This window comes from Sorex fumeus, unplaced genomic scaffold (genome assembly GCF_029834395.1).
Source record: "Sorex fumeus unplaced genomic scaffold, SorFum_2.1 ptg000063l, whole genome shotgun sequence".
Taxonomy (NCBI): domain Eukaryota; kingdom Metazoa; phylum Chordata; class Mammalia; order Eulipotyphla; family Soricidae; genus Sorex; species Sorex fumeus.
The window spans coordinates 77,297,841-77,313,140 of NW_026606120.1; the positions used below are offsets into that span (position 1 = coordinate 77,297,841).

General features: G+C 63.9%; 1 protein-coding gene across 3 annotated transcripts in view; it reads right to left on the reverse strand.

The window, feature by feature from the left end:
* HDAC5 (histone deacetylase 5) overlaps positions 1–14,388 on the reverse strand; it is a 38,766-nt gene extending 24,378 nt beyond the window's left edge. The window contains exons 1-3 of one of the 3 annotated variants that reach the window (XM_056126608.1): positions 14,204–14,388; positions 8,791–8,985; positions 2,141–2,212 (exon numbers count right to left, since the gene is read on the reverse strand). In XM_056126608.1, the coding sequence (XP_055982583.1) occupies positions 2,141–2,212; positions 8,791–8,812 (94 nt within the window). In that variant the 5' untranslated portion in view covers positions 8,813–8,985; positions 14,204–14,388. Of the gene's footprint in view, positions 1–2,140; positions 2,307–8,790; positions 8,986–14,203 lie in introns of those variants that run through there. The other 2 variants (XM_056126607.1, XM_056126606.1) reach the window with 2 other exon arrangements.
* Positions 14,389–15,300: the final 912 nt, after the last annotated feature.

Here is a 15,300-nt window from a genome sequence, read left to right on the forward strand (position 1 = left end):
GGAATCCCCTGCTGGAGCCGAGACCGGGCCTTCGTGAAAGGTGCCCACTGCGTGCCAGGCAGCAGTGAGGGCACCGGGCAGCGGAAGGAAAAGCTCCAGGGGCGGGAGTAGGGGCGGCCACCTGTCCCCCTCCTTTAGGCAGGAAGACTGGCCGTGGCCCCAAAAGAGCATCCGGGAGTCCTGCCCTCAGCCATGTGCCAGGAGTCATGCTGAGCACTGGGGCACGGTGGGAACCCCCAAAACAGGGTTTCAAAGACTTGCTGCAAGGCGACGCCAGGAGTCCAAGCAGAGGGCAGAGCCTCCTTTCTCTTACCCGCTCCCCCCCCACCCCCCCGGTCATCCTGGGGCTGGGGAGGCCTGAGGTGAGCCTAGGGCACATCCCCAGCACCTGCAGCCCAGCCTTTGCATCCTGTCTGGGGACCACAGCGGGAGGTGGGAGGGGGGCAGGGAGGGGGCACACACTGCCTGCACCCTCACTGCCGTGTTTATCTGGGGTGGATTTTTTTTTTTAACCCAAAGGTTAAAGCGTTTCTATTTGAAACGTCTATTTACATTCCAGAGTCCAAAAAAGAAACAAGGCAGCCGAGCTCCAGGCCTATATCTGTCCCGGCCGCGTCACAGCCAGCCAGCACGGCACAGGGGGAACATTCTCAGCCCTCTCCCCGCGCTGGGGTGACTCACGCGGACCCGCCACCGCCACCGCGCACCGCTGCAGAAGGCTGGCCAGGAGTGTGCGCACATGCGGGGGGGGGGGGGGCTGGGTCTCGGGGAGCAGAGCAGAGGGGCTTTGCAGAAAGGGGTGGGCTGGGGGGCAGGCCACTGCGGGCACAGACCATCAGGGGAGAGAGGGCAGCAGTGTGCCAGCTTTCTCAGACAGGGACTGACTTGGAGTAAACGAGAGAACGGGCAGGGGGCAGGGGGAGGGGCCCAAAGGGCATCAGGCTCGGGGCGGGGGGGCGGGGGGGTCTGCCCCTGGATGCTGGGCAGCCCTTCTTTTCCTGAGCCCCCCCTGAGCTCCCAGAGGACTGGGGGAGGGCAGGAGCAAACAGGCAGGTTTGCAGACTCAGCCAGCCCCCCAAATCACACCCGATCTCGAGGACTGTGGGGGAGTCCCCTGCAGGGTGGTCTGCCCAGCCCTGGGACAGCCCTGTGCCAGGGCTTCCCCAGCTTCCCCCAACACTTCTCGGGGCTGTGTTTGGACCCCAGGCAGCCATGGCATGGCGGCAGCCCCCCAAAGCTCCCGCTTCCAGGTGAGAGCCCCACCCCCACAGTCATGGCCCCAAGCAGGTTCCCCCACGCCACACAGGGACGCCCACACCCGCATGCCAGGCTGTGGCCAGGAGGGGCCCCCGCGGCTGGGCCCGGCAGGCCCCTCCCTGCAGGAGGCATCCTGTGGTGCCGGCCCGGTGGGAAGCTGTGCCAGAGACACCCCAACAGTCCCGGGAGAGCGTGAGGGAGTGGCCCAGCTCCGGGGCCCCACCCCCCACCAAAGGCCAATAAAGTTCCTGCTGAGAAGGTGGCAGGGCAAGGGGTCCTCCAGTCCATCCTCCCCAGAGGAACCCCACTTCATTCCCGTGAGATGGGGTTATCCTGAAGCCTGGGGAAGGAGAAAGAAGGTGACCAGGAGCCAGGGCAGCCCGGGGCCCTCAGCCTCTATCCAACTCCCCCCAGGGCCACCAGTCTCCTCCCAGGGGCCCCTTCCCGGAGCATCCTGAGGACGGAGAAAGCTCCACCCTGCTCCCCTACCCCCTGAACCCAGTCGGAGGCGCCGGGGAGACCGGGGAGGCAGGTCACTGACCCACTTCCTGCCCATCGTCCGCGATGCCAACTAGGCCAGGATCCTCCAGCAACCCCCAGCGCCCCCACCGCTGACAACCCCCTCGCCCCTGCAGAAGACCAAGGGGACGTTTGGTGTGTGCAGCTGGGGTTCTGGGCAGGATGTTAGGGCAGGTGTGGGGCAGGCAGCCCCCCTGGGGGACTGAACACAGCTCGGTCCACCACTCCCCCTTGCCCTGGGTCTCCATCCATCAGATACCCCCACCGAGATGCAGACAGGAAGACCTGTGCTCAGGCACAGAGGCCAGGCTGCCCGAGGCAGAGGGCAGAGGGCAGAGGGCAGGCAGCTAGCGCAGGTACTTACCTGCCACAGGGATGCTGTGGAGGGGGGTCCGCGGCAGGATCTCCAGGGACGGTTCCCGGCCTGACATCCCATCTGCTGAGAAACACGATTCCGTCTCATAGATGGTCTGCAGCATCTCCACGAGCCCCTGAGCCTTGGGCACCAGCAGCATGCCAGGGAGGGGGCCGCCGGAGGCGGGGACTTGGCCAAGCAGAAGGTGGGGACAGTGGCCAGCGGTCGGTCGGGGGCAGCGGCAGGGAGAGACCTGAGGGGCTCTCTCAGGGCACAGCAACGGCGGTGGCTGGCACCCCCGGGGCGGGGCCTCATCGGGCCTGGGCGCTCCTCTAGCCGGGCATGGGACCTTCGTGCCCAGCGCCCGGTAGCAGGGCTCTGGCTGGGCGCTCAGGGCACAGGAAGGGGAGCTCAGCGGCCGCCGGGCGGGCTCTCTGCGTTCCCTCCCCGCCCTGGGTGACAGCTCTGGGCCGGGCTCCCTGCTCCTCCTTCCCGAATGAGCCGCCGGCAGCTGGCAGGAGACTGAAATAGCAGTTGGGGGAGGGCCCTGGCTATAAATAGGCGGAGCATGCTCAGGGAGCCGCGGCCGGCTGCCAGGAGCCCGGGCCTGGCGGAGGCCCCATGGGGGGGGGGGGTGGCGCTCCACCCCAGGAGGAAGCCGGGGGAGGGGGAGGAGCAGAGACAGGGCCTACACTCAGGGCCAAGGCCAAGGGCCCAGTGGCCAGGGTGGCCAATGGGTGGCGAGCAGCTGTGGCTTAGCAGGTGAGGGCCGGGAGCCCCAGCCCCGCTCCACTCCAGGGAGAGGGAGAGGAAGCAAGGGTCTGGGCGAGGCTGGCAGACCTGGCCCCCTTGCAGCTACCGTCTCCACCAGGTGGGGGCGCACTCAGCCCCTGCCCCTCTCAGCCCTGGGTCCGCCGGGAGACCCGCCATGCACACACCCACTACGGGGATGCATTCCACCCACACCCCGCAGCGAGGGATCTCGGAGGGCCTCCACTTCCTCTTCCTGGTCCCAGGAAGGGGCCGGGGAGCACCTGGAGAGCTCAGCACAGCAGCTCTCGCAGGCCGCGTGCCAGGGGCGCGGCTGAGAGAGCACCTCCGTGGCCTCGCGGGTCCTGCACGGCGACCTCAGGACACAGACAGAGCGGGGAAACCGAGGCACGGAGCAAGGCAGCCGCGGGCTAAGTGGCAGAGAGGTCTGAGCCTGGAGTGCTCTCCCAGGGTGCCTATGAGCAGTACCTCCGTTCCCTGCCAGGCTGGGAGCCCTCCAACGGCACCCACCGGCATTCTAAGGCCCCCAAGCTGGGTCCCCCAGGCCTGGTGACAGGCAGCCACCCTGCCCGCTCTCCTCTGCTATGCCTCCCACTGGCCCCGAGACTCCACTTGGCCCCCTGACCTCACTCGGGGCCCTTTTTAATAGCCCGGTTATTCCTGGGTCTGCAGCCCCTCCCCCCTTCCTGATGTCACAGCTGCTATTTTCGAGCCCCCTCCTGGCCCCTCCTTGCCCCCAACTCCAGGCACGGGGCCAAGGACACCTGTCCTCGCCCAGACCATGACCTCACCCTCTGCAGGAGCCCAGGAGGAGCCAAGCAAGGACACGGCGGGTACGGGCCCGCAGCCCCTCTGCCCGGCCCACTTGTGCCCACTGGGGACGGCAAAGAAGGGCACAGATGTGCGTGTGTGCTGGGGGCGGGGGGAAGAGGAGGGACGCTGCTGCCCAGGCCCCAGCAGGCTGGTCCTGGGGGGTCTCAGCAAAGAGGCAAAGAGACAAGCCTTGAACCCGGCTCCAGAGCTCAGCTTCTGGGCTGGAGAGGATTCAAGAGCAAGAGGCACCTCCCACGGGGCTGCCACCCAGGAGGGGGCATCAGAGTAGGCACTGGGGACTTCCTTCCCCTCCCCTGTGCCAAGTTCATCCTGGCCAATCAGGTGCACTGCGGAGAAGGGAAGCCCAGGGCCCCTCAGCAAGACAACAGGCAGGAAACTCAGGGAGCCCCAGAGCCGGGGGCACCGGCCCCTCCCAGCCCAGGACTCCACCCACCCACGCTGGGAGCAACCAGAAGGGCTGGCTAGCCCTGTCCTGGCCCCCGCCTGCCTGGGCACAGGGAAGCTGGGGTACTCGTCCCGGAGAAAGGGAAGTCTCAGTGACAAGGACTCAAAAGCAGGGTCCCCACCAGCCTGAGGAGCCACAACCTCCGAGAAGAGAGTTCCCTGCTCAGGCAAGGGACCATCCCGAGAGTCAGGGCACCCAGAGGTGGCCAGTGTTCCGGGCGCTTCTGGTAACAGCTGAAGCGGGAAGCGAGTGTTGGATGTGGTGAGATGGTCACACTGCGATCCAGTGGGATGAGGGGGCCGCTTTCTCCTGGGGATCCGGGGATGCAGTGGAGGTCTCCTGACATCCATGCTCACCCGTTCCTGCCCTCCAGCCCCTCTCCTCGCCTCACCTCTCAATTCCATCTTGACCCGCACGGCTCGCCCACCAAGGGCTCTCCACAGACTCCTCGGGGGTCTCTCCCACTGAGCCTGAAGTGGACTGCCCCAACCTGGAGGCAGGGAAGAAGGCACTTCCTCCGGGCTCCCCATCCCCGGGCCCCAGAGCCTGATGGAAAGGAAGCAAGAAATCCCGATGCTGGACCAGGAGCATCTCCAAGAGAGGGTGGGGGGCCTGCAGTCTGGGGTTCTGGGGAGGTCCAGCTGGCCTGGCCTCTGGTTCCCACCTGCACTCTAAGGCCCCCAAGCTGGGTCCCCCAGGCCTGGTGACAGGCAGCCACCCTGCCCGCTCTCCTCTGCTATGCCTCCCACTGGCCCCGAGACTCGATGGGCGAGAACTGGCCAGCATCACTGGGGCACACCAGGGCTGGGCCCCCTGCTAGGTGCTGGCTGAGTCCTCTCATTTGGAACCAAGTCCAGGCAACTTGGGAACACGTCCCCTGGCATCTTCCACAGCCCCGCAGGGTGCGGCAGGGCAGGGGGAGGGCCAGGCCCCAATCTCCAGGGGCAACTCTGTGGAGAAGGGACCCCGGATGTCCCGGCCCAGGCCCCCGCCCCATGCCCGCCCTGACCCACTTTCTCCTCCTTGGGGCTGGCTGCCCGCCTTCCCCGGGGGCCCAGAGGCAGAGCGTGAGCCCGAGGCCCAGAGGCAGGACGCTGAGGCTCCTGGCTCCACCCCACGCCCATGCCCCAGTTTCTCTGGTCACCCAGAAAGGAGGGGGCAGCCGCCTGGCCGCCCTCCCGGGGAAGGAGAGAAAGTGGCTGCGCATGCGGGAAGGCGGCGGCGAGACAGGTGCTGTCATGGGGCCTCGTGGGGCCACGCTCCCTCCCACCCCCACACGGGTTCGGCCCTGTCGCCACCGAGACTGGCAGCACCCCCCACCCTCCCACAGGCAAAGGCACAGAGGACGGGACAGCAGAGAGCAGGCCTCGCCGACACAGCCTGGGCACAGGCAGGCTCTGCCCATCCTTTTGAGCCCCTGGGGGGAGCACCCAGGATAAGGACCACACCAGGAAGTCCACATCTCCCATCAGCTCCCTGTCCCCAGGAAGGACAGAGAAACCCTAGAGGCACCCCGAGTCCCACTCTGAGGCACGGATATAGCAACTTTTATCACCCTCCTGAGTCCACGGGGCAGTAACACCTGGCCAGGCCCTGAGAGGGTGCCAGGGAAACCCCACTCCTCACCCAAACCTGGGCTCTGGGCCCTCAAGAAAAAGGGGGTGTGGAGGAGGGGGAGGTGTTGGGGACTGGGGCCCGGCTGCTCTTGTCCTTGTCACACCTGCTGTGCCCAGCCCTGCAACCCCAGCCCTGACGCCACACTGAGCTCTGGGCAGACCATATAATGGGCCCCTCAAAGGGGACAAGAGGGCATCTCCTTGGCCCTGGGCAGCTGTGGCTCCAGGGTAGAGAGCCGGGAAAGCGCAGGGGGAGATGTTCAGGTGAGGTTCCCTACCTCTGGCCTCGCCATGGCTCCCTCCTTTCCCACACAGGAGGCGCATCTCCCCCTGCTGGGGGCAGCGGGAAGGCCAGGCACTCGCCCCTCGTCCCCTCCAGGTTCCTGCACCCTCTGCTGCCTGCCCCTGGTGCAGCCTCACGGGGAACCCAGACCCTGGCACTGGGCAAGGCCACCCAGCACTGTCAGCTGCCTAGGAGGACTTTAGCCTGTCGCCAGAACAGCATGGAACGTCCCCCAACCCAGAAAATACCCTTCCTAAGCCACCAACTCCACCCTGGGGAGCTTCTATGCTGGGGTCCAAGGCGAGGCCCCAGGTCTTGGGGATGGAGTTTAGGAGAGTGGCTGGCCGGCTTGCCCTGGAGGGGCAGTGCTCCCCTTGGGGGGGAGAGGGGAGCAGATGCTGGTGGGGACCCGCCTGTCCTTTGGCAGTCCCGGTAAGTGGAGGACTCGAGAAAGCAGAGTGGGAGGCCCTTCCAGCTGCGTCACCCACACACTCTGTGTCGTGTCGGTGCCTGGCCAGGAGGACCGGAGGGGACGCGTCAGGCAAAGCTGGCGAGGGGAGGGAGCCCTGCCTTCTCCAGCTGGCACTGACTCTGCCTGGAGCCCGTGCCCAGGGTACGCCAGGCAGGACCAGCAAAGCCAGGGTGCACAGCCATGATCAAAAAAAAGAAAAAGCACCGAGCCCTTAACGACAGCTTTCAAACTGCTGGGTCCGTTGGCACTGGTCCACTGGGGCCTCAGAGCAGAGAGCAAAGTTCTAGCAAAGTGACAAGGGTGAGGTAAGCTGGAGGTACCCACAAGGCTGCTTCAAGAACATCCTCGGAGGGGTCCTGGTCTCTCTTTCCCCAACCTCTAAAACGGAGGTTCCCAAGGGGCTGGAGCGACAGCACAGCGGGTAGGGCGTTTGCCTTGCACGCGGCTGACCCGGGTTCGATTCCCAGCATCCCATATGGTCCCCTGAGCACCGCCAGGAGTAATTCCTAAGTGCAGAGCCAAGAGGAACCCCTGTGCATCACCAGGTGTGACCCAAAAAGCAAAATAAATAAACAAACAAATAAATAAATAAAACAGAGTTTCCCAGGCATGTATCTCTGATGACTAGCCCTTTTCAGGAAAAGAGTCACTCAGTGTTTCCCTCTGAAAATCTACCTTCTATACAGAAAGCGCCCTCGGAAAAGGAGTGACAGTCCAGCGGGGAAGGCACTTGCTTTGCACACAGCTGACCTACGTTCGATCTCTGGCATCTCATATGGTCCTGAGCCCTGTCAGGAGTGATCCCTGAGCGCAGAGCCAGGGGTCAGCCTTGAGTACTTCCAGATATCACCCTCCCCCCACCCAAAAAAAAGCAAAAAAATGCACTTTTTAATTGCACTCAAAACTCTTGCAGTCCCACAGCCCCTCCCCTTTGTCTTAGCACCCTGGCTGAGGCGCCGCCTTCTGGGGGGAACGCTGCAAGAAGCATAAACAGGCGGTGAGATGGCACAGAGGTAAGGCACTTGCCCTGCATGTGGAGAACCTGGGTTTGAGCCCCAGCCCCACCAGGAGTGATGCCTGAGTACAGAGCCAGGAGTAAGCCCTGGGCACTTCTGGGTGGGATTCAAAAATGAAAATAACACGTGGCTGACCTGGGCTCAATTCTTGGCATTCCATATGGTTTCCTGAGCACCGCCAGAAGTGAGCCCTGAGTGCAGAACCGGGAGTAAGTCCTGAAAACCAGCGGGTACAGCTCCAAGACCAAACAACAAAAAACAAACAACAACAAAAAACCAAGATGAACTCTGATTCCCCAAGATCGTGAGGTAGGAGATGGTCACTGCTCAGACCACCCCATTTCCTGGGGAACCCCTGGGGTCCATTGGGCTCTGGACATATCCTCACTGACAGCTCCAGCCCACTACACGCCCGGTCGCTGAGCCCCACAGCTCCAAGCAGGCCCTGAGGAGCACAGGGGATCAGAAACTCTCAGAGCCAGAGACCCCATATCCAGTGCCCAGGGTCCAGCGTGGGGTTTGGAAGCTCCAAAACTCCTCGAGAGGGGCCAGAGCCATAGTACCCCGAGCACAGCATTTGCCTTGCAGGTGGCCAATCCAGACACAGGTTCAATCTCCATGTTCAATCCCTGGCACCCCAGAAGGCCCCCCAAGCACACTGCCAGGATATCCCCGGTGTAGGGCCAGGAGTAACCTGCGGGGTATCACCCCAAAACCCAAAGCCAAACTCCTCTAGAGTCACCGATGGACACACCCACCACCCCAGGACCCCAACCCAATCCCAGCAACCACAGTCACCTTTGACCCCACTGAGGGAAAACAAAAAAATCAAGGACCACCAAAGAAGCCTCTGGAAAGAAAGAAGCCACTGTCAGGAGCTGGCAGCCAGGTGTCACCCCCAAAGGGAAATGTTCGCAACCACCCAGAGTTTCGTGACATGCATTCCTGCTGGTCTGGGGGAACATGGGGCAGGGCCGGAGTTGGAGGACCCCCAGGCCCGGCGCCAGGGCTGGACCATGCTTCCCAGGGCCAGGCCAGACAAACATCAACCCACTGCTGCTCAGATTTAGCCCATGGCTAACTTCCGGCTGGCCCAGTCCTTGTCCAGCTCCTCCGCTCTGGACCCCCTCATGCTCTCACTGAAGATCAGCTGTGTGTGCCCACACACAGCCCAGAGCCTCCAAAGGTACCCACGTATCTTCTCTGGCCTCCCCGCTCTTACCCGACTCGTTGGGAGAGTTCATGCCGGCTCTGGGCCCGCAGGAAGCTGACGCTGGGGGCTGGGACAGGGTGATGTCAAGAGAGACAGACGATAACAGACAGACGGACGGGACAGGAGCCCGGGGCCGCTGTGCCTCTAACGCCCATCCGAGGCCATCCTTCCGGGCGAGGCAGTCAGGCACTCAGAACGGCTTCCCTGGGGAGAGATGGAGCAGGGTTAGAGACCCCCAACTCAGGGATCTGAGAGTTCCAGGGGGCCTTGGGGCGTGGGGGTCAGGGTGAGCAGCACTGCCAGGACCATTTTCCTCCTCTCTTTGCTCACTCAAGCTTCCTGTGTTCTGGGAGAGAGACGCAGTGATGCCAGCCACACCCACAACACTCCTTTCAGAAGTGCAGTGCCCACTGACAGGGGACAAGAGGACAAGGCAGCCTGATGTGGGGCTAGGTGGGCACCACGGACAAGGGGCCCGGGGCTTCTGAACTGTGTCCAGAAAGACGGGGAGAAGTGGGGCTGGCCTAGGGGTCTCGGGCAAAAGCTGAGGGAGAAACTGGGATTCCAACCTGGGGAGCCTGATCAGAGACTTCAAGGAGTCTTCTGCCCCTAATTATGGAGGCCAGAAACCCTCTCCCTCCCCCCATGCAGAAATGAGCCATGCTTCTGTCTGTCTCCCCAATAAGCACCACGCAGAAAAAGTGAGAGGGGCTGGAGTGATAATACAGCAGGGAAGGTGCTTGCTTTGCATGCGGCCAACCCGTGTTCGATCCCCGGCAACCTACCTAGCCCCCTGAGTACACCAGGACTAATTCCTGAGTGCAGAATCATCAGGAGTACCCCCTGAGCATCACTGGGCGTAGTCCAAATAAAGGGAAAAGAGAAAGTGATTACTCCTCTACTACCCAGAACCCGGGAATTTGGGAAGGCAGAGACAATTCCTCTTAGACCCAGTACACACATAACCCAACAAGGCTCCAGGACCCATGAGCATGGCTGTCGGTGCCCAGCATACAGAGGTCTGACACCCGCCCAAGTCTTGACCCAGCAGAGAGCACCCAAAATCAAGGACCCCACACTAAGGTCTGTACAAAGGCTATCCCCAGTACCCCATTCCTGAGCCCGCCAGGAGGGGTCCCTCAGCACAGAGCCAGGAGTAAGCTCTGAGCACCACTAGATGTGGCCCAAAAAACAAATTAAAAAATAAATAAATAAATAACCAAAGGCACCCAAAGGCCCAGCAGTGGGTCCGCCAAGGTTCGCAGACTGATGGCGGAGGTCTGGGATGAGAGGCCCCCTGCTCCGGCTCCCAATGCCGCAGTAGCCCCACAGCTAGTGCTCAGCCTCAGACGCTATGCACACGCCCACCTGGGCCCATCCCTGCGCAGCCCACGATCCACCCCAGACATGATCTCATTCATTTGCTTCCAGAGGCAGCGGGGCCCTCCGATACCCAGGAAAGGCACGGGAACAGGAAGCGAGGAGAGGAGGCTGAGGGGAGCTGCGGGTTTAAGCCGACTCTGCTCTCCAGGCCAGGAACAGGGACACCACGCTGCTCCCCTTGCAGCCCCGCCTCCCGTCTCCCCCGAGCCTACTACCCCACCACTCATTCCCCCTCAAGCTTGCCTTCTCATTAAGGATTCCCAGGGGTGGGGGTCCATTCTGAGCCCGTCTCTCTCATACACTCTCTCTCTCTCTCTTTCTCTCTCTCTCTCTCTCTCTCTCACACACACACACACACACACACACACGTGCTCACACCTAGAAAGCCCACAAGTTTGCCTTGGCCGGCTGCCTGCTGCTCTGGCCGGTGAGGCTGGGCCGTGGGGGGCCGGGGAACGGTGCGGTGGGCCAGCAGAAGGAGGGGCTGACCGGCTCTCCCAGCAGGCACAGGTGTGGGGTAGGGACAAAAGAGGCAGCGCTGGGCTGGGGCCAAGCTCAGGAATGCAGCAGGTGGGGCTGTCGGTGTCCCGGCAGGGCCCTGCGTGGGCAGGCGGCAGTCGTGCCCACCCCGGAGATGGCGCCCGGGCCCGCTCACACCCTTTCCCGTGGCTGGGGAACACAGGTTCAGAGATTCCCACGACTCCCAGCAGCCGAGAGGCCCAGCCCATCTCCTCAACGAGAGAGGCACCGCCTCGGTGGGGTGCGGCAGGGACAGAAGAGGGGGGCACCAAGGGGCCTCCTGGGGAGAAGAGGCGGGAGTGGCTCCCTGAGCGTGCAGGGCACAGGGTCTGTGGAGGTCACACCCCCGCCTGTCCCCTGCAGGATGCAGCAGCACCCCTGGGACCCCATCCACCTGCGGAGCCACCAACGTCCCCCACGGCTCCTGGGGAAACCAAGCTGCTGGTCAGAGCACGCACCGAGTCCAATCCTGAGCCTCTTGGTCTCTCCTCGACCAGAGCAGGCTCCTGCTGGATGAGGGACTTAGGGACGGGGGCGGTGGGGGACCAGGAGTCGTGAGGTTCCAGATGACTCAGTACTTGGACATGAGGCTCCAAGAGGTCCAGTGCCCCACAGCCGCCCCCTCCACCTTCCCTCCTGTCACCCCCACATCCCCACTCTGGGATGGAAACCCACTTTCCGCCGCCGGCCCTGACTGGGCAAGCAAGGACGGAACTGGCTGCAGCCAACCGCTCAGGGCTCAGCCGGGGGAGACCCCCTACCCCATGGATGAGCAACACAAACACTGCAGAGGGCAGGGGAAGGGTAGACCTCCTCGGGACCAGGTGATGGCCCCAAGTTCATCTCTGGGGAGCCAGGAGTCCCGTGCGGGTCTCCGGAAGTTGAGCTCAGGCAGCTCTCTCCCGTACAGCAGATCAGCCCAGGCAAGGTGAGTCCAGAGCATGTGCGCATGGGGGGCGAGGGGGGAGGTGAAAGGGGGGGAGCAACATCCCAGTTCCCGAAGCTCTGGATGAGTTCTCTGAACCGAATCCTGTAAGCCACGCTCGCAATTGGAGACGGGCCCCAAAGACAGAAAAGCTACAAGCCTGGACGCCGCCGCAGCTCAGGGCACAAAGGACCCCTTATCTGACCCTCCCTGACGCGGTCACGGTCCCCAGCCTCCGCGATTCCAGTCTGCGCCTCCCCGAGGCTGGGCCGGGGGTGGGGGGGGGGGGGGAACTTTGGGATAAGCGGAACCATAAGGGCTGACTTGGATGTCCCGGGCCCCAAACTAAGGGAAAGGGGAGGGCAACAGGGGAGGGGGGAAAAAAATGGCACCAGGCTGACAAATTCATTTTTGCAATCGGCCCATTTCTGTTTGTCTGCTCAGACGCATCTCCAGGCATCTGCACGAGCCAGATGGAGGAGGCTGCTATTTCTAGAAAAAAAAAGGGGGGGGGGCTTGAGAAGAGGGAGGGAGGAATAGAGGCAGAGGGCAGAAGACGGGTCTGTCTGTCCTAAAACCTCAGGCAAAATGAAACCCCTATCCCAGCACTGCCAGGCCCGGGTACCCCTTCAAGAAAGGGCTGGGGTTGGGACGAAGGCTGTGGGGAAGAGAAAGGCAGAGAAAGTTTAATTAGCCCAAGTCGGCTACAATAGGCCCCCTCACGGGCTGCATCAGGTTTTCATTCATGAGCAAGCAACAGTGCTCCAAAAATGCCAAGAACCGCCCCCCTTGCAGCCTCTCCCCTCCCCCCCAGGAGTGCGTCCTCCAGCAAGCTGGCTGAGCCTGACGCCTGTTCCAGACATCCCTCCTCAAAGGGATGTGAGTAGGAAGAATTAATTATTAAAGAGCAGCTGGTACTTCGGCACCGACTGCACTCCCCCCCCCCCCGCCCCAGCTCCCTCCCCCTGTGCAGAAACACAAACTCCCCACCCCCCCAGCCAATCCCCAGGCCCCTTTTCTAAACACTCAGCTAAGATGCCACCCCTAGGGAAAGCAAACCTTTGTCTGCAGCTACTTGGAGTAGGTGGGGCATGTGAGGCTGCTGCCCCCCTCCAAAGGACTGTCCAGCCACCCGGGGGAACTCGGAGGAAAGTGCTCACCTGTCCTCCATCCTTGCCCCCAACTCCCTGCACTGAGAATTTTCCACGCGCATTCCCAGGACAGAGGAGCAAAGTGGGCGGGCAGGGTGGTGGGGTGGGGGGTTGGCACCCCTTAAACTCCCAGAGACCCCTGCTTGCCTGTCAAGACATAGCATGGCCCAGACCTGAGTCCAGGTCACCGCGGGGCTAAGGATTCAAAAGCAGGCAGGGCCTGACCCAGAGCTCCCGGGACAGGGTTTGGAGGGAGAGGAAGGACTAGACTGGGAGCAGGCAGCCCCCAATGGGCTCCTCCACCCTGTCCGGCCCACAGGACCCCCCACAGCAGGCTCAGGGGCCAAGAGCTGGACATACCGAGGCCCCTGCTGCCTGTGTGACAGGAGGCTGAGGGGTCTGGCTGGCAGGACCCCGACTCCTGCCTGCGTGTCCTGCCTGGCGAGTCAGCCAGGGTCTCTCTGGCCAAGTGTCCTGGATCTCCCATTCCCCGGTCCTTTTGTTCCTCTATCTGGCTCCATCCTCCTTCCCATTTGGACCCCGAACTCCACGATCACCACCCACAATGGCCAATACTGATTTCAGGCCCCCCAACCCTGGTGGTCTCTGTCAGGGGACAGCTCACCATCTCCCGGGACCCAGGTAGCAGTTCCCCTCCCTCTGGAGGGACACACCTCATCTCAGAAGGCCTAGCGAGGGGAAGGCGGACCCCGCCTCCCCTCTTCCCCACAGCAACCAGACCACCAGATCCATCCCGGTAACCCACCCAGCTAGTTCTCATCTTGAGGGGGGGGACAAGGAGGGTGGTGCTGGGAAGCAGGACCCCTCAAACGGAAAAGCCTGGGCAGTGTCCCTGCGCTCCGGAGATACAGACCAGGACGAAAGAAAAATCGGGGGGCAACCACCCAAGAGGGGAAGCTGTATCTCATCTAGCGCGCTCTCTCTCTCGGGGGGCTCCGGGGTGTCAGACGGGAGAAGCGTGTGGAAGCAAACGCAGTAACGCCTCGCTGGGTGAGGAGGGGGGTAAGAATAAAGGGAAGGCAGAAGTGGGGTGGCCCCCCGCGGGGCCCCCTTGGCTCACGCACGGAAGTCAAGGACACAAAATCCAGGGTGCGTGTTTAGGTCTGGGTGGAAAAGCGCTGCGGGGCGGGCAGCGCCCCTCAGCCTCGGAGTACTAAGAAAGGGGTGTCCAGCGGGGGGGGGGGAGGAAAAAAAAAGGAGTCTGCAGAGAATCCGGGGCGCAGGACTCCGCGCTCTCCGCAACGCAGCGCGCGCCGCCGCCGCCGCCGCCGCCGCCGCCGCCGGGCCAGGGGCCGATCGCGCAGCCCCCGCCGGTGCCGGGGCCATCTGGGGGCGCGGGGCGCGGGCCCCTCCCCGAGCCTACAGGGGCGGCGCGGGGAGGGGCGCGGGGCGCGGGGCGCGGGCGCGGGCGCGGCGGGCTCACCCCCTGCGGCTCGAGCTCCGGCTTCGCGGGCGGCGGCGGCAGCAGCGGCGGCGGCAGCAGCGGCAGCGCCTCCTCCACGGCTCCTCCATCTTCGCGGCGGCTCCTCCGGCTCCGTTCGCCGCCGCCACCAACAACAACATTCGGAGACGTCACTCCCGTCACGTGACCCGACCCGGCGCTAAAAATAGCCCCAGACCCCCCCACCCCCTTCCCAGCCTCGGCCGCCGCCGGCCCCGCCCCCCGCGCTCGGCCCTCCCCGCCGGGCGGGGCCCGCCGCGCCGCGGTGACAGCTCCTTAAAGGGCCGCGCGGGGCCTGGCGGGGCGGGGGTCGGGGCGGGGGGGGGGTGCTGGGAGCCGAGCCGGGGGTCGTCGGGGGTGGGGGGCGGGGAGCGGGAGCGGGTGGTCCGGGCCCCGGGCCGAGGGCCGCGCTGCAGGGCGCGCTCGGCTTTCCTGCCCGCGCTTCCTCGACTTCCTTTGCGAGCCGTGGATGGTGCAATCGTCGCCTGCCTCGGCTTCTGCCGAGCGCGCCTCCCGCGCCCCGGTGGGGACCTGCCCGGGAGGGAGGCCCCGGCTGGGCGGCCCGGCCCGGGCTGGACGGCCGGGGCAGGTCTGGAACCGCCCGCGCCGACCGCACACGCGGCCTCCGAGCCGGGCGAAGGGAAAGGCCGGGCAGGCCGGAGCGTGGCCGCAACCGGCCCGGCCTCCCGCCCGCCCGCCCTCCCCGAACGGAGACTTCCGGCCCCCGACTTCGGTCCTCCCAGGACCGGCCCCGAGTTCGGTCGCATCCACCTAGACCGTGCAGCCGACGGCCAGGCGTTGAGCGAACCCAAGTTGGCTCCGAGGGAACCCACGGGGTTTCAAAAGGAGTACGGAAGGCAGCAGGAGGTGGTTTCGAGTGGCGTGAAAAGTTGGGAACAACCTAATCAGCCATCAGAAGGGGGCTTGGCCACTACACCAGAGGCCCCAGTGAAGTGGAAGGCCAGGCAGACATTTCACAGGTCGAGGCGGACCAGAAAAGATGCTCATAATTCAGTCTGCTTTTGAAAATCGAGAATCATGGAGAGAGTATAGAAAGGAAGGGCCCCTGCCCACGGCCA